This window comes from Salvelinus namaycush, chromosome 6, assembly GCF_016432855.1.
Source record: "Salvelinus namaycush isolate Seneca chromosome 6, SaNama_1.0, whole genome shotgun sequence".
Classification (NCBI taxonomy): domain Eukaryota; kingdom Metazoa; phylum Chordata; class Actinopteri; order Salmoniformes; family Salmonidae; genus Salvelinus; species Salvelinus namaycush.
The window spans coordinates 29,815,079-29,834,594 of record NC_052312.1 but is presented as its reverse complement, the minus strand read 5'-3'; the positions used below and the strand labels follow the sequence as shown (position 1 = coordinate 29,834,594).

Sequence of the window (19,516 nt, the reverse complement as noted above, 5' to 3'; positions counted from 1 at the left end):
CAAACAGGTGCAAGGGACACCTTTTCATTAAATAAGGCTACATTTATGTTGGTACCCATTTTAATGGTAGGATGGAGGAAGCAATGGATTAAAATCTCATTTCAAATGGATGATCTGGAGAGTTATGTATATTCTGAAAATAAATTCATAAACTGACCATAATAAGTGATAATCCAACTCCACAATACAAATCCAAGCACATGGGCCAATTCTAAATCAATAAATTATTGTAAACTATTTATTCAGAATGGATATGCAAATGATGAGCTCTAGAGTACTAACCATAACAATAGCGAATCGTTGACCAAACAGCTTAACTTTTTCCAAAAGGTAATTGTGTGCTAATTTTCTTGGAACCGTGGCCAGACACATGTCTAACAATATACCATTTTCCCAGGTGACAAGCTCAATACAAAACATCAGAGAAAGTTTCAATGATGCCAAACTCGTTTTATAAGAAAGTTCTAGTGACCCTCAAACACACAATGCGCGTGTTAACAAGCTCTCTGTATTGTTATAACAATGGTCCGAATGCGCAATCGTCAACAGCTCAGGACACTTCCGAATGTCAAAGAGAAAGCCCCCTGCGAAAGTGTCCCGGTGAGCCGAACACAGCAGGTTTATGCTAATCGACTCTCAGAGGAGGGGAGCCGCGGAGCCATTTTGTAGTCATTTAAACTTGCCCGTGGAATAATGTGACTGCGCTCCGTGGATACTATGGATATACGTGTGTTCTCCACTTTAAAACTTCACCATGAAGGATAAAAGAAAAAGGGAGAGGGATAGTTAATGTTTTTGTGGAGGTGTTTCGATGAGGTTGAATGAATGGGATTTGTTGGAGTTTTAAACCATGGAATTACCGATGAATTGGATCTGGGTTTGTGTTCTAATCAATGTGCCCTTGCTGGGATGTTTCGAGCTACACCTTTCGGAGACGTTACAAACTGGGACCGTTTTGGCAAATATGTCCCTGGGGCCCGGTTGGACTTACAAAATCGACAGGACTTTAACTCCTAAATACATTCAGAACTTTTTACAAGTGGAATGGCAAGAAGGAGCTCTCCGTATGTACCGAAAAGTGGATTGTATGCGCTTATTGAGGAACCCAGTGCCTGTCTATATCAGGATAGGGTCGTTGACGTCTGAGAATTTTGTTTTGACACATTTCAATACATTTGTACACGGACAGGACTGTTTTATCAAATACAAGAGAAAGAGCACAATAGGTAAGCCCGACATTCACATCAATTACTTTTCCAAACTGGAAGCAACTTCCTGCTTATCCGCGGGTAATTTGCTTGTGAATGTAACAGAACTTTTGCCTGCCTTTTCGCGAAATACCACTTTTTCTGCCTCATGTACTACTGGGAAAGACTTGAGAGCAGTTTTTAAACATGGCAATATATTGCTGGACGACAACTACTGTTTGGGTGAAGGAGAGCTGAGCGAGGTGCATTTGTATTGTACACTGCGTGCTCTGAGTGACCGGCGCGTCCGCGTCTCCGTGCGCGTGAGGTTGCGGTTGGTGACAGTGGCTGAGGGAGAGACCCATGAGCAGCACACGCCATCACCATCACACACCATCCAGATTGTGCCTGGCAAATGGAACCACCGAAAACGGAGAAATGTGAACACACCTCCCCAGTTTCAGCTCCCCAACTACCAGGTGTCTGTTCCCGAGAATGAACCATCAGGGACCCGTGTCATCACACTGAAGGCCACTGATCCGGATGATGGAGAGGCCGGTAGAATAGAGTATGGAATGGAGGCCCTCTTTGACAGCAGATCCAACGACGTTTTTGTAATAAACCCTCAGACAGGTGCTATTACAACAGTGCAGCCATTAGACAGGGAGGTCAAAGACACACACGTCTTCAAAGTAATGGTAACAGACAACGGCTCCCCACGGCGTTCAGCCACGTCTTACCTCACCGTGACAGTCAGCGACACCAACGACCACGGCCCGGTGTTCGAGCAGACTGAATACCGGGTAACCATACGGGAGAATGTAGAGGTGGGCTTTGAGGTCATGACCATAAGAGCCACAGACGGGGACGCTCCCTCCAACGCCAATATGGTCTATAAAATAGTCAACAGCGGCGGAGTGAACGCTGGTTTTGATATCGACCCACGCCACGGGCTAGTGAGGATCAGAGAGCGGCCCGACAGAGAGACCATGTCCCAGTACCAGCTTATCGTGGAAGCCAACGACCAGGGGAAAGACCCTGAACCCCGGAGCGCCACGGCCACCGTCAACATCTCTGTAGAGGACGAGAACGACAACTACCCCCAGTTCAGTGAGAAACGTTACGTGGTCCAAATCCCTGAGAACGTGGCTGTCAACTCTAAAGTCACTCAAGTCGAGGCCACGGACAAAGACGAGGGAAACAACGCTAAGGTCCACTACAGCATCATCAGTGGCAACGTGAAGGGACAGTTCTACATCCACTCTCCCACTGGGGTCATCGATGTCATCAATCCCCTGGATTACGAGATGATTAGGGAGTATAATTTACGGATTAAAGCTCAGGATGGTGGCAGGCCTCCGTTGATCAACGGGACTGGGATGGTGGTGGTCCAGGTGGTTGACGTAAATGATAACGCTCCTATGTTCGTCAGCACGCCGTTCCAAGCCACTGTGCTGGAGAATGTGGCCATTGGCTACTCAGTAATCCACATCCAGGCTATAGACGCTGATTCTGGGAATAACGCTCGTCTGGAGTACCGTCTCACCGACACCTCCCCTGGTTTTCCTTTCACCATCAACAATAGCACTGGGTGGATCACGGTCGCCGCAGAGCTCGACAGGGAAACCACCGAGTTCTATACCTTCGGCATGGAAGCGAGGGATTGTGGGATACCTGCGATGTCATCCTCGGCCAGCGTGAGCATCACGGTCCTAGATGTGAACGACAACATCCCGACCTTCACAGAGAAGGTGTATTCTCTAAAGATTAATGAGGATGCTGTGGTGGGGACCAGTGTGTTGACAGTGACAGCCATCGACAGGGATGTAAATAGCGTCGTAACCTATCAGATCTCTAGCGGAAACACCAGGAACCGTTTCGCCATCACCAGTCAGAGTGGAGGTGGGCTCATCACCTTGGCGTTACCCTTAGACTACAAACAGGAGCGCCAGTATGTCCTGACGGTGACTGCTTCGGACGGCACGCGTTATGACATGGCACAGGTGTTCATCAACGTCACGGACGCCAACACGCACCGTCCAGTGTTCCAGAGCGCCAACTACCAGGTGATGATTAGCGAGGACCGGCCCATTGGGTCCACCGTGGTCGTCATCAGTGCCACCGACGAAGACACAGGTGAAAACGCTCGCATCACGTACATCATGGAGGACAACGTCCCCCAGTTTAAGATCGACCCCGACACGGGCGCCATCACCACCCAGATGGAGATAGACTACGAGGACCAGGCGTCGTACACGTTAGCCATCATCGCCAGGGACAACGGCATTCCTCAGAAGTCCGATACAACCTATGTGGAGATAATAATCCTGGATGCCAACGACAACACACCTCAGTTCCTACGGGACATGTATCAGGGAACTGTATTCGAGGACGCACCCGTTTACACCAGCGTGCTCCAGATATCTGCCTCCGACAGGGACTCCGGATCCAACGGCAGGCTGAGCTACACCTTCCAGGGTGGAGATGACGGAGAGGGGGACTTCTTCATCGAGCCCTACTCTGGCATCATCAGAACAGCCAGGAAGCTAGACAGAGAGAACGTGCCTGTGTATACCCTGAAGGCCTTCGCTGTGGATAAGGGGATCCCTCCTCTCAAAGCAGCGGTGGACATCCAGGTGTCAGTGCTGGATATCAACGATAACGCGCCCGTGTTCGAGAAGGACGAACTGTTTATCTACGTAGAGGAGAACAGTCCCGTCGGTTCCGTCTTGGCTCGGATCAGCGCCACCGACCCAGATGAGGGAACCAACGCTCAGATCATGTACCAGATCGTGGAGGGGAACATCCCAGAGGTCTTCAAGCTGGACATCTTCAAAGGCGACCTCACCGCCCTCACGGACCTCGACTACGAGTCCAGAACCGAGTTTGTCATCGTGGTCCAGGCCACGTCCGCTCCGCTCGTCAGCCGGGCCACAGTCCACGTCCGTTTAGTCGACATCAATGACAACGACCCGGTTCTGCAGAACTTTGAGATTATCTTCAACAACTATGTGACCAACAAGTCCAATAGTTTCCCCGCAGGGATCATAGGGAAGGTGCCTGCCCATGACCCGGACGTGTCGGATAAACTCCACTACAGCTTTGAGTCGGGGAATGAGCTGAACCTACTGGTGCTGAATGCAGACACGGGGGAACTAAAGCTCAGCAGAGACCTGGATAACAACAGACCTCTAGAGGCCCCCATGACTGTCTCTGTCTCAGGTGAGAGCACCTCAAATGAATACATGCAAATGGGAGATCCGCTTATTACCATGTCTTATTATTATTAACTATAATTACCTGTCTTATTACCTAAAGAAAACGCCTTGTTCATAAATCATATTCTTCTGGCCTTCTTAAATAGGCCTAGTTTCTCGCTGGCAGAGTTGAGTGAGTAAGCAAAGGAATTTATTCAAGATGGATATCTCAGTGCTTATTTGTATGGTAGAATGACCGTGAGTTGAATTAAATGAAGTGGAGAAGCATTTGAAAGTAAGCTATTTTGGTTTTCCGCTCTTTCCAGTCACCTGACATCGTTTGCTGCTTGCAGAGTGGAATAAGTGTAAGAAAAATATGTGAGATAGGTAATAGATGTCACTGTTGTAATAACATATTTATCGTCTGGAACTGTGTGTAGTTGACTGCGTGTTCTATTGAAGCGACGTGGAGCTTAGGCCCCAGCAGAAGTGCTGTCTTTCTTTAGTGAGAGGTAGTTGGAAGGTGTAACAGGATCTGGTTTTACCACTTTATACTGTTTGTGTGCTACTGTATTGTGGTGGTTGGTGGTTGCCTGGGTTCATAAAACGTGCTATTATACCAGGTGCCCCTACTTCTTGAACCAATGTTGTTGTTTTTCACTGCAGAACTGCAGTTTGCACATATCAACATCATAGCGCGCGAGACACCTTCCTCGAAGAACTCACCTTAGAAGTGAACAGCTTATGTTGGCCCCTTTTTCACTTAGGTTAGCAGGAATGGTTAAGTGTGATGATCAAAACTGCTGCAATGTCTGTCGCACGCATTCACTAACTGAAATAGTTCTCCGGGCTTTTACATAGCCTTAGTCAGCAGTTCGTGCTTGGTGATTCTGCTGCAATTTCGGTTGAAACGAGGAGTGCCTTGTTGCTGATTGTGTTGTACAGCCCATACAGTTTAGTGTAATAAATGTAAGATGGGTTATCTGCATTCGTCTGTACGTCACGCAGAAATCATTTGTGTGAAAGATGTCCTCTTATACAGCAGTAGACTTCGTTCGGTTAAGTTAAATATTGGACTAATGCAAACACCCATAGCTCACACCCTCACAGAGACACCGTCGTATGGTTATTTCAACTGTAATATAGAGCATTGATGTTATACAGGCCTTCGTATTGACTTGTTTCAGGCAGTAAGTGGGAGAGAGACATCCTATCCCCATGAGAGAATGCTGTCATATTGACAGCTGTTTGTCTCTCTGTGAAGGCTTTTCTTTCAAATCGCGTCTTGTTTCCCGATATGGCAAACTGCCTAGCACCTTAAGTCTCTCTCTCTCTCTCTCTCTCTCTCTCTCTCTCTCTCTCTCTCTCTCTCTCTCTCTCTCTCTCTCTCTTCCCTCTTTCTATTTACCAAGAATGAAACCTCTCTAAGCCTTTCCTTCTCAACTTCTCTCATAGTTAGTTATCTCAATTACTTGTCTTTTTCTGTGTAACAAAAGACAGTCTGGCCAATGAGTGTCCAGAGGCTCGTGGTCGCTAGTGGACCTTCTAAAGGAGCAGCTAGTCCCTTGTGTCCTGCATTCATAGGCCCTGCTTTCACATTCGCCTTTAACAATTGGGACTCTTGAGGTCTCCTTGACAATGCTGACCCCCGGCTGTCCCTCGAGGGGCACCCCTGCCCTCCTCCATCAGACCATCAGAATAATGCGTTTTACACACACGCACGCACGCACGCACGCACGCACGCACGCACGCACGCACGCACGCACGCACACACACACACACACACACACACACACACACACACACACACACACACACACACACACTCACTCCGACCCCCAACCTACCTCCTCACTACTCTAGACATACCCTGATGTCAAATGTTAGTTAACCATTAACACTGGTGCTCTGACCTCTCAACCCCAGGCCCAGGGGAGAGGAAGGGCCCTCTAGGGACAACAGGAGACCAGACTGAGACGGACCTCAACAGCCTGCTACTGGCTCCCTTTACTAATGAAACACTAGCCCTTCTCTCTCTTTCTCTGTGAGGTAATGACTTGGCTGAAATGAAATTCAGAGCTTTTTGGAAGATTAGGCCCAATATTAGGGCTTATGAGAAAGGAAACAAATGTTTGTTACAAAAAACAGTGCTATTATTAGTTAAGTCTGACCTCCTTACCTCTGCCATTGGCATAGTAGTGGTGACTACTGATGTGTGAAATTGAACATTGTTTTAATCAGATAGATAGATGTCTCTTTCTGTCTATTCACCCATTCATACGAAGCTCTCGAAACCTGTTTAGATTCGCCAAAAGGGGCAGGAACAGGTGTTTTATTCTACCCACAGAAAGGGATTGAAAGTGTTTATCTATCCCTCCTGAAAGGCCAGAGGTACTGTCAGATATCCCCCAGATAACGTAGTTTAACATTCTAGTCACAACACCACTCTGTCTCTCCCCTTAGAACAACACCGACGAGGGGCTGAGTGTTCCCACTGTAATACAATATCTCTTATCTGGCTAGCTCAACATTCAACAAGCTTTTCCCTCCGAATGTTGCTCTCTCGTTTTATTCACCGTAGTCTTGTTAAAAGAAGAGCCATTGACTTGGCTATCGAATGTATCTATCTCCTCGGGCTTCTATCTAGATACCTAAAGTCTTTCTCCGGCCCAGCATACGGAGTTCTGTCTGTCTGGTATAAGCTGTCTGTTTGTGTGGCCCTCCTGGCGTAGTTGAGACGGGGGATGGATAGTGTTACATTACTCGTCTGTTGGTTGACTTTGTGAGATGTACCTCAATGATTTGGAGTGATTGGTGCTAAATCATCATTTCCCACTTGGTCTCTCTCTCTTTCTTCTTTTGGAGGGAAGGAGGGATGAAGGGATGGAGAGCTTGCAGTGCGCCGCTACACTCACACACTCCTTCGTTCCCCCCTAGGGGCCTTTAGCTAGCGTCTCTTATAGGACTGGTTTGGCCCTCGACCCCACTCTGTAGGGGCCACATAGCTTTTGAACATTTCTCTTCCCTCCGTGTCTCTCTTTCTCCCTTCCAGTCTCATTTTCTCTCCCTCTCACGCGTTCTTTCTCTCCCTATCTCTCTTTCTCTCTCTCCAGTCTCATTTTCTCTTCCTCTCTCTCTCCCCCTCTCTTTTCTCCCTCCATGTCTCTCTTTCTCTGAAGTTTATCTCCATAGCACCCAGAGGAGGTTTTTACCGTTTCTTCTAAGTCCTATAATCAGATTTCCGCAGGAATCTAAGAGGTTTAATTTGATTTACATGAGGTCTCTACTGCAGCAGCATGAACAAGATAATAAATATAGATGTTTTAGTGTATTAGGCGCTGAATATATCTGACAAGAGGTTTGCTAAAGGACAGGACTAAAGTAAGGAAATGTGTGTGTGTTTGTGTGGGGAAAGAGGAGAGTGTGCCCCCAGGTCCAGCTGTGCCAGTGTGTATCCCAGCCCTGCCTGTTACAATACTACCACTGCTGCCACTGACTGCACTCAACAGAGAGGGAGAGCGAGAGGGGGTTATTGGTGTGGTGGGGCTACACACAACCTCTGACCCCTAACTCTGATGAATGTCCTAACAATGTCCGGAGAGGCTCGTCGGGATGAGTCACTACCTATACAGGGCCTGTCTAGAGGAACATTGGCCTGGTCCCAGATCTGTTTGTGCTGTATTGTGACCATAAGTGTTGGCTATACAGCACAAACCGATCTCGGACCAGGCTAGAGGATCATGCCTTTAGTTGACATGATAGATTGGAACTAGGGGTTCGGAGATTGATGGATTTGTTTGACATTTCATGTGATGTAAGTCGTCCTTTGTTCATAGAACAGATTTTGTTTACATGTTCATGTGCGTGATGTGGTGGTATATTAGTCTTGACCCTGAAAGTAACTGATATTAGCAAGCAACGCCATGGTTATTCCTAAGGCATTACAACCACCTCTCTCCCCTCTCTCGTCCTTCCTTCCCTCTATCACTTTCAATAATATATCTCTGCCTGTTTCTTGCTCTCCCTGCCTCCATCTCTCTTTTTCTCTCTCTCCTCTCTCTCGCTCTCTCACTCCCCTCCCCTCCCCCTCTCTCTCTAAGGATTGTCCTCATTGCCAGTCATCAGAGTCTGTTGGTTACCAGGCTCCTGGTTTGGAGGTTATATCTGTCCTTGGTGTCTATAGAAACTGTTATTAGATTACAGAAACAGTCTGGGTCTCACACACACAGCACACACGCACATTGCTCTGAAACTCGCAGCCTTTGAACAAAACACCAGGCTATGCCTAGAATCCCCACAGCAGGCAAGGGAAGAAATAAAGCTCCCCATAACTCACTGGGGATGTTTTGAAGTCGGAATCAAGCCTAGAGTATTTCAATCCTTGTATTTCATTGTTAAAATATTACATTTGATTAACTCTAACGTAACCAAACTAGTATAATGCATTCGGAAAGTATTCAGACCCCTTTTTCCACATTTTGTTACATTGCAGTCTTATTCTAAAATTGATTAAATCGTTTTTTTCCTCATCAATCTACACACAATACCCCATAATGACAAAGCAAAAACACGTTTTTAGACATTTTTGAAAAATATCACATTTAACATAAGTATTCAGACCCTTTACTCAGTACTTTTTTGAAGCACCTTTGGCAGCGTTTACGACCTCGAGTCTTCTTGGGTATGATGCTACATGCTTGGTACACTGTTTTTGGGGAGTTTCTCCCATTCTTCTCTGCTGATCCTTTCAAGCTCTGTAAGGTTGGATGGGGAGCGTCGCTGCACAACTATTTTCAGGTCTCTCCAGAGATGTTCGATCAGGTTCAAATCCAGGCTCTGGCTCGGACACTCAGGGACTTTCAGAGACTTGTCACGAAGCCACTCCTACGTTGTCTTGGCTGTGTGCTTAGGTCGTTGTCCTGTTGGAAGGTGAACCTTCGCCCCAGTCTGAGATCCTGAGCGCTCTGGGGCAGGTTTTCATCAAGGATCTCTCTGTACTTTGCTCTGTTCATCTTTCCCTCAATCCTGACTAGTCTCCCAGTCCCTGCCGCTGAAAAACATCCCCACAGCATGATGCTGCCACCACCATGCTTCACCGTAGGGATAGTGTCCAGGTTTCCTCCAGACATGACGCTTGGCATTCAGGCCAAATAGTTCAATCTTGGTTTCATCAGACCAGAGAATCTTGATTCTCATCATCTGAGAGTCCTTAAGGTGCTTTTTGGCAAACTCCAAGCGGGCTGTCATGAGCCTTTTACTGAGGAGTGGCTTCCGTCTGGCCACTCAACCATAAAGGCCTGATTGGTGGAGTGCTGCAGAGATGGTTGTCATTCTGGAAGGTTCTCCCATCTCCACAGAGTAACTCTGGAGCTCTGTTAGAGTGACCATCAGGTTGACCAAGGCCCTTCTCCCACGATTGCTCAGTTTTGCTGGGCAGCCAGGTCTAGGAAGAGTCTTGGTGGTTCTAAACTTCTTCCATTTAAGAATGATGAAGGCCACTGTGTTCTTGTGTTCTTGGGAACCTTCAATGCTGCAGAAATTTATTGGTACCCTTCCCCAGATCTGTGCCTCGACACAATCCTGTCTCAGAGCTCTACGGACAATTCCTTCGACCTCATGGCTTGGTTTTTACTCTGACATACACTGTCAACATTGGAACCTTATATAGACAGGTGTGTGCCTTTTCAAATCATGTCCAGTCAATTGAATTTACCACAGGTGGACTCCAATCAAGTTGTAGAAACATCTCAAGGATGATCAATGGAAACAGGATGCACTGGAGCTCAATTTCAAGTCTCATAGCAAAGAGTCTGAATACTTATGTAAATAAGGCATTTCTGTTTTTTATATGTAGTAAATTAGCAGAAATGTCTAAAAACCTGTTTTCACTTTGTCATTATGGGGTATTGTGTGTAGATTGATGAGATTTCTATTTATTTAATCCATTTTAGAATAAGGCTGTAACATAACAAAATGTGGAAAAAGTCAAGGGGTCTGTTGCAGTGCATCTAGTATACATTGACAGCTTCTGAGAAGAAATTAAATGTATTTATTTGTATATTGCTTTTTAATAAATCTGACACTGCATTTAAATTGCGTTTCTTCTCTTAGTTCACATGTGATGTAGCCTATGGAACGCTGTTTGGGTCTTTGCATGTCTAAAAGGATACACATCAAATAATACTATTTGACACGTCAAATAAGCTTTCAATTTGACATGTCAAATAACACAATTCTATTATAGAATGTAGTGTGTGCTGAACATGCACGTGCAGTCCAAGCGCCACCATTACGATCACTGTCAAAGCTGTACGATATTGCGTTGGTAATACGGCATTATTTGTTAGACGGAATGGAAAACATCTGTGTGAGCATTTGAAATTAGATCAGGATCAAACAAGCAGGATCAACATTTTTTGCTAATATTTTTGATACAGATATTTTTAGCAACTTCTGGGGTAGCTAGCTAGCTTTAGCATGGTACCTAGCTAGCAACAATGCAAGCAGTCCAAAAACAATGACCAGTAGAAACTGAAGTAATTTTCAATATTCTTAGCAATGATTTTGGAATCCATGAGACTAAGTATTAGTTAGGTAGCCACTTGTTGTTATCCTATTGAAATAACTAGCTAGCCAGATATTTAACCCTGTTGCCCAAAACTAAAGTTATAAGCAGCCAGCTAGCTTCATCTGGCTAGTACAGTATGGTGTGACCTGACCGGGGTATGTGTTGTGAAGCTAGCCACAATAAAGATTAGCCACAATAGTTGAATTTATGTTTCGTCCTCAAAATAAAAGTCCCTCTTTGAAAGTGATGCAGAAGGTTATAATTGGTGGAATCATGCCATATTTAGACTAGATAATGTTAAACAAGGTTGGAGTGTTGGGGATGTGGAGCAATGAAATGGGGTATCAGTCTACTTAGTGACACCCACAGAACACAACTGTGAAGAGTTTACGCAAATATTAACATCGTAGCTCTTATTGCGGGACTTTTGACTGTGGGAAATCATCTCCCCAGTCAGCCTATTGTGCGTATTGACATTCATATTGCACTGTACAGTCTTACCTAAGGATTGGGAATCAATGAAATGGGGTATCAGTCTACTCAGTACCCAAGTGCTTTTTTTCCCAGTCCTCAGAGTTATCAGGTTCCAAAACATCCACGTCGTATTGTTTTTCCTCTGGAATAGTGTTCAATACAAATAGTAGGTGTATTGGTACAATAAATGTGTCTCAATTCACAGTGGTTTCAAAGTCCCGCAATAAGAGCTACGACGATAATGTTCTGTGGGTGTCACTGAGGAGACTGATACCCCATGTAATTGATCCACAATCCATAGGTAAAGCCGTACAGGGAAATAAGTATGCCCCCAATGCAATTCTAAGGTCTAATACATTTAATAACATTTTATTGGTCACATACACATGTTAAGCAGATGTTATTGCGGGTGTAGCAAAATGCTTGTACACATTTTTTATTTTTTTTCCGGTTGTATGTAATAACACAAAAAATGTCTGGACTAATAATGTAAGAAATAACACATAAAAAAATATATACTGCAAAGTTGCCTAGGAGCTAGAAGCACGGCTGCCCTATCTGTCGGCACCATTTTTCCTCCAGTGTGATTTCAACAGATATTTGTCAAACTAACAAATTATTGTCTTTTGTTGAATTGATATGAGAACACTCCAACCTCGTTTAGCATGATCTATTCCATGATTCCACTAGTTTTATTAATTTGCATCACTTTTATTGAGATACTTTTATTCTGAAGGCCAACCGCAAACGTCACTATTGTGGCTCATCCTTATTGTGGCTAGCTTCACATAGGTGCGTCTGACCATCAATAATCAAATAAGAACTGTCTTATAAATTAGGGGTATTTTAGATGATGACACCTAGCTAGATAGTTAGCTAGCTAACTATAGCTACTGAAACAGATTGTCATTTTGTTATGTTTTTGGTAAGAACATTGTTTGCATAGTGTTATTTGACGTGTATCTTTTTTGACACGCAAAGACCCAAACGGCGTTCCATAGTAGCCTAGCTAAGTTTGTTTGTTCAATACACTTCAACACTCTAGAAAGCAAGGGCAGAGACTGTCATGGCCCAGGATAGCTAGCCTCTGATTTTCCTGTAGTAATTCCATGACTTTAGGTTTGAGCCCACCCCAGCCTTCTCTATTCTCCTACAACAGAAGAGCCAGAGGGAGAGAGAGAAGAGCGGATTGTGAATCGTGAACATCAATTAAGCTGAAATAACTGTCTGAACTGGGTAAGCCGGTCTCTCTCCCTGTTCAATGAGCGGGAAAGGAATCTGATTCATGTTTAATCTTGCACACTCACTTGGGTGGGTGGTGGTGTGTGTGTGTGTGTGTGTGTGTGTGTGTGTGTGTCGGGGGGTGGTAATGTGTGTGCGTTTCTGTCATTGGTGCGTGTCGAGGTGACTGAGATTGATGGAGGCTAGACTCAGGAACGTGTGGATGTGGTATAAGCCTAGTTCTGAAGGAGGACAGGAAAGGGGGAAGGATAGGAAAAGAGAGGAGTGTCTGAGAAAGGGCTATCCAGGGACACTGTAGACACACAGATGACCTCAATCACCTCATACAGCTAGTTTTGATTTATCGATTAAATTAATTTATACCCTAATCCCCTTTGATTAGTGTACAGGCTATTAGTTATAAAGATATAAAGTCTCTGGTATTTCAGCAATGCTCATTGGTTTCTCTGTGCGTGTCTGGCCTTTAGATGTAGCCAGCCAGAGCTAGCCGCAGGGCTGTATCAGCATTTACCAACCCTTGGACCAGCAGAGAGGTATGCCCACTGTTTGTGTGTGTGTGTGTGTGTGTCTGTAAAATCAAATCAAATTTTATTTGTCACATACACATGGTTAGCAGATGTTAATGCGAGTGTAGCGAAATGCTTGTGCTTCTAGTTCCGACAATGCAGTAATAACCAACGAGTAATCTAACCTAACAATTCCACAACTACTACCTTATACACACAAGTGTAAAGGGATAAAGAATATGTACATAAAGATATATGAATGAGTGATGGTACAGAACGGCATAGGCAAGATGCAGTAGATGGTATAGAGTACAGTATATACATATGAGATGAGTAATGTAGGGTATATAAACATAAAGTGGTATAGTTTAAAGTGGCTAGTGATACATGTATTACATAAAGATGGCAAGATGCAGTAGATGATATAGAGTACAGTATATACATATACATATGAGATGAGTAATGTAGGGTATGTAAACATTATATTAAGTGGCATTGTTTAAAGTGGCTAGTGATACATTTTTACATACATTTCCATCAATTCCCGTCGATGTGGATAGGGGGGTGCTCCCTCTGCTGTTTCCTGAAGTCCACAATCATCTCCTTTGTTTTGTTGACGTTGAGTGTGAGGTTATTTTCCTGACACCACACTCCGAGGGCCCTCACCTCCTCCCTGTAGACCGTCTCGTTGTTGTTGGTAATCAAGCCTACCACTGTAGTGTCGTCCGCAAACTTGATGATTGAGTTGGAGGCGTGCATGGCCACGCAGTCGTGGGTGAACAGGGAGTACAGGAGAGGGCTCAGAACGCACCCTTGTGGGGCCCCAGTGTTGAGGATCAGCGGGGTGGAGATGTTGTTACCTACCCTCATCACCTGGGGGCGGCCCGTCAGGAAGTCCAGTACCCAGTTGCACAGGGCGGGGTCGAGACCCAGGGTCTCGAGCTTGATGACGAGTTTGGAGGGTACTATGGTGTTAAATGCTGAGCTGTAGTCGATGAACAGCATTCTCACATAGGTATTCCTCTTGTCCAGATGGGTTAGGGCAGTGTGCAGTGTGGTTGCGATTGCGTCGTCTGTGGACCTATTGGGGCGGTAAGCAAATTGGAGTGGGTCTAGGGTGTCAGGTAGGGTGGAGGTGATATGGTCCTTGACTAGTCTCTCAAAGCACTTCATGATGACGGAAGTGAGTGCTACGGGGCGGTAGTCGTTTAGCTCAGTTAACTTAGCTTTCTTGGGAACAGGAACAATGGTGGCCCTCTTGAAGCATGTGGGAACAGCAGACTGGGATAAGGATTGATTGAATATGTCCGTAAACACACCAGCCAGTTGGTCTGCGCACACTCTGAGGACGCGGCTGGGAATGCCGTCTGGGCCTGCAGCCTTGCGAGGGTTAACACTAGCCCATCTGTGTGGGCTAGGAGTTTGAAGTGGAACCAGTACTACCAGGGGATCAGGCTCGGCCACATCTCTCCCCTGTGTCCATCGCCACAATCTGACATCTGGGTGCCTGTTTAATGGTCTTTTAAATTTTTGTGACCGGGCTGCCATTGTGCTGAGAAAAGAATCCCAAAGTGTAGTTTTAAAGGGTCTCGGCAGACGGTAAATTACAGGCCTAAGAGTATAGAGGATCTATAGTCTGGTCCTGTCTGGTTAGGACATCACTACCCTCAGGGCAGGCAACGCTGGTATGAATTCCATGCAGTCTAGCTATGAATGGAATGCTAAACAGAATATGCAGGCTAGGGATGTTTTATTACCACTACTTTTACACCTTTTGACAGTGAAGTTTGAATTTGTAATCAATTCAATTAGATCTATTTATGTTCTATAGCGGGTTTTGATTGGAATTAAGTCCAGAGGTATGTTTGATTTCAAATCAGTTCTGAGTGGATTTGAAGGGATTGATAATCCATATGGTTATGTATTACCTGTTGTCTTAGAAACTGGACCACTACATATGGAGATTTATTCTGCCCACTTTTAATATATACTGTGCCTTCAGAAGTATTCACACCCTTTGACTTTTTTCACATTTTGTTGTGCTACAGCCTGAATTTAAAATGGATTAAATAGGTATTTTGTGTCATTGACCTACACGCAACACCCCATAATGTCAAAGTAGAATTATGTTTTTAGAATTGTTTACAAATTAATAAAATGTATAAAAAATAAAAAGTGCCTTTCTCAGTGAACTAATCCATTGCGGAGGCCTAGACTAAAAGCCAATTTATGCTTGATCGAAAATGTGGTCGGAGGCTCCATTTGGAGGGTGTGACGCAATTCGCAGAGCATCCAGAGGCATGCAGAGGCCAAATCAAGCTCTTGCACCTCCCAAATTTTGTAACAATGCGGAGGGCTCTGTATAGCTCCGCATTGACATGATTGGTTGACGGTAGGTGGGGGCGGTACATCCTGTAGAAAACAGAAACTCACTTCCTTGACAAAAACTCTGCACTGCTCCGCGAAGCAAAAGAAGTGTGAAGGCCCTGACAACTGCTGAAGCCATATCACCGTAAATGCTGCATGGCCAATGCAGACGTCGGATTGATCATGCGCCCCTTGCACAATGCACTTCTCTCTCCAGAATGCGCTCTCTCCTGCTAATTTGTGCACATTCATTGATTCATAACTTCATTGGGTGAATTGTTTGCGTTTGATTGTTAGTGTATATAAATAAAATGGCGCCCAAAGAAATGGCAGCAGTTTTATAGGCGCCTAACCAATTGTGCTATTGTGTGGTTTTTATTTCGCGTTATTTGTAATTTATTTTGTACATAATGTTTCTGCCACTGTATCTTACGGCAAAAAAAGAGCTTCTGGATATCAGGACAGCGATCACTCACTTCGGAATAGACAAAGATTATTTTCTTCAACAAGCAGGACGCACACGATTTACTGCGAACACCCGATAAGGCCAACATCCCCGCTATTGGCAAGAGAAAGAGACGCAGGTACAGAGGACACAGGGAGGGGTGCCTCGTAAGGATCCGCAGAAGCCGAGTGGGAAAGCTGCCGTTACGTCAGTATTTCTCGCCCCCTACAATCTTTGGACAATAAATTATACGAGGTATGATCACAAAAATCCTACCAACAGGACATCAAAAACTGGAACATCTTATGTTTCATGGAATCCTGACGGACGGCTCTAGTGGCTCAGGACATACGGGCGGCTCAGATGGCGCTGGGCAGACGGGCGGCTCAGATGCCGCCCCAAAGCTGAGCTGGAGGCAGCGACACCACTCCCCGTGTGCCCCCCCCAATACATTTTTGGGGCTGCCTCTCTGGCTTCCAGCCGCGCTTACGTGCAGCCTCCTCATACCACCGCCTCTCCGCTTTCGCTGCCTCCAGCTTAGCTTTGGGGCGGCGATACTCACCAGCCTGTTTCCATGGTCCCTTGCCGTCCAGTATTTCCTCCCAAGTCCAGGAGTCTTGTGTTTTCGGCCGCTGCTGTTGCTGCCCGTTACCACGCTTCTTGGTTCTATTGGGTTGGTTCTGTAACGGCTTTCTTCTGTGGACGAAGGATCGGACCAAAGCGCAGCGTGGTTAGTGTTCATCATGTTTAATTAAAGCCAATAAACAGTTCTGTCTGGTGCAGACACACGAAGACATGAAGACAACCACCCACAAAACCCAACACAAAACAGGCTACCTAAATATGGTTCCCAATCAGAGACAATGACTAACACCTGCCTCTGATTGAGAACCATATCAGGCTGTCACGATCGTCTATGGGTGAGAGAGAGGACCAAGGCGCAGCGTGTGCAAAATACATTCTCTTTATTTCGAGAAGGGAAAAACACGCAACGAACACTATAACAAAACGAAACAAAACAACAAACGATCGTGAAGCTATAAACGTAAGTGCACACACAAGCTACAAACGTACAACATAGACAATTACCCACAAAACCCAAATGCCTATGGCTGCCTTAAATATGGCTCTCAATCAGAGACAATAAACCACAGCTGCCTCTAATTGAGAACCAATCTAGGCAGCCATAGACATACAAACACCTAGACAAGACACTGACCCATTAAACGTACAAACCCCTAGACAAACCAAAACACATACATTCCCCATGTCACACCCTGACCTAACTAAAATAATAATGAAAACAAAGATAACTAAGGCCAGGGTGTGACACAGGCCAAACATAGAAACGGGAAAACTAGACACACAACATAGAATGCCCACTCAGCTCACGTCCTGACCAACACTAAAACAAAGAAAACACAAAAGAACTATGGTCAGAACGTGACAGTAATGTTTTCTTCACCTCAAACAGCAAGCAAACAAAGTCTGTTTTTACATCCATTGAGAATTACAGTAGTTTCTCAATGTATTTGATAAATCGTTCTAGCTCTCTCAATCAAGTTCAATCAATCAAGTTTATTTTATATAGCCCTTCGTACATCAGCTAATATCTCGAAGTGCTGTACAGAAACCCAGCCTAAAACCCCAAACAGCAAGCAATGCAGGTGTAGAAGCACTCTCCCTTTCGATAACCACTCAGTGTGAAAGGGAAAAATGTTATGCTCTGATCCAGTGGAAACATCTTAAAATAGGCCCACCTGATTTCTTCTTATCAGTACTTGACTTGGACTGAAATAGGTTCTGGTACTCATTTTGGGTGCTGGTGCTGTTGATATTTAGGTGCAGGAGCTCCACAATACTTTTAAGCTAATATTCTATAAGAGGAACAGGAGCTCAAGCAGTAGAATATTTGAGGTGCCAGTACTCAGCTCCGTTGAGCTCCTGCCCAAGTCAAGCGCTGCTTCTTATCCCTTGCGCAGATAGCCTAGAGCTGTGTTTTTCCCGAGCTCACTAGTGCAGGAAACGATGTGGGCCCAGACTATTTTGTACCATGTTGCAAGTTCGCCAAGTTAATAGTTGATACAATTTTTGAAGTTAGTTGCAGACAGGCCATGTGTAGCCAATGTGATTCATAGGACATTTATTTTTAACAGGATATTTTCTACCTGCAGGCTGCAATGTTTTTATTTGATGGCTTTATGTAAGCTATTTTTTACATAGTTTGCAATGCCAATAGAAGTTACTTTGTAGGTTTGTATCATTTTCATTTAGATTTGGATAGAATTTTGATTAACCACATGACAATGATTTTGAGATTGACGTTTGAGATTGACTGTTTCACGAAAATCTGCATATGAAAACCATAACTGATCGGTAGAAATGGTAAGATAAATCGGTATTCCACATTTGAAAAGTTGCAGACTCCTCGTGCAGCCTATTACCAGAAACTTCTGGAGAGTAATGGCAGAATCTGTGAAAGCCAGCAGGAGCGGGAGGAGAATAGTTGGGTCAGGTTTTTTTATTCTGGTTATTTAGATCTCTGGTGCCCTCTTGAGGCATTTGTCTTATTTTATCAAACCATAAGCTTAAAGCATCAGACAATCTCAATGAATATATTAGATTATTTTTTTTAATTGACTAATCGATTGGGTCGAAAGAACAGACGACTTTCAATCGACAGCCCTATACCCCACACATATAACTATCTGTAAGGTCCCTCAGTCAAGCAGTGAATTTCAAATAGGTTAAACCACAAACACCAGGGAGGCTTTCCAATGCCTTGTAAGGAAGGGTACCTATTGGAAGATAAATAAAAAATTAAAAAAGAAGCAGACATTGAATATCCCTTAGAGCATGTTGAAGTTATTAATTACACTTTGGGCGGTGTATCAATACACCCAGTGTTAGCATGTTACTCTTCAATAACACAGACCCCAAGGCAAATCAGGAGGAGAAAAATAGGTTTATTCAAAGAGGACGAATCATAGATGTTATGCTGAGAGGTAGATAATCATTCTCCCCTTTCCTCAGTGATTCTCTCCTCAGTGATTCTGAGGAGGGACAGGATGTAGTTTTATAACCCAACCCTAGCCTGTGGTTGACCAATTAGAATTCCTTGCAATAAAACTGGGCCAATGGCCAAATAACAAGTCCTATTTCAGGCTCAATGTATAAACAATTTGGACCAATGAGAACTTGCCATGTAGCTATGAGTCCCGGACTGAAATTCTCTGACCCATCTCTGACCCATTGATCATTAATTCCCTATTACAGAAAAACTACTATTTCCATTGATCGTTAATTCCCTCTTGACCTTTAGTCCTCTATTGACGTTTAGTCCTCTTTAACTTTAGTCCTCTGCGTTGTGTATTTATCTTCAAAATATTCTTACATTCTCCCCTAGACCATTTTAAAAAGAAATATACTTAAAATGTATTTTTAGAAAACATGAAAAAATAGACAGTGTAAAAAACATTAGATTTAAGCATACATTCATTCACATTAAACACCTTGTATTTCTATAAAAC

The 19,516-nt window shown here is 44.5% G+C and overlaps 1 protein-coding gene across 1 annotated transcript in view; it reads left to right on the top strand.

The window, feature by feature from the left end:
• Window positions 1–964: 964 nt before the first annotated feature.
• Window positions 965–19,516, top strand: part of LOC120049060 (cadherin EGF LAG seven-pass G-type receptor 1-like) — a 126,303-nt gene continuing 107,751 nt past the window's right edge. The window contains exons 1-2 of the mRNA XM_038995316.1: window positions 965–980; window positions 1,437–4,409. Of these exons, the coding sequence (XP_038851244.1) occupies window positions 965–980; window positions 1,437–4,409 (2,989 nt within the window). The remainder of the gene's footprint in view (window positions 981–1,436; window positions 4,410–19,516) is intronic.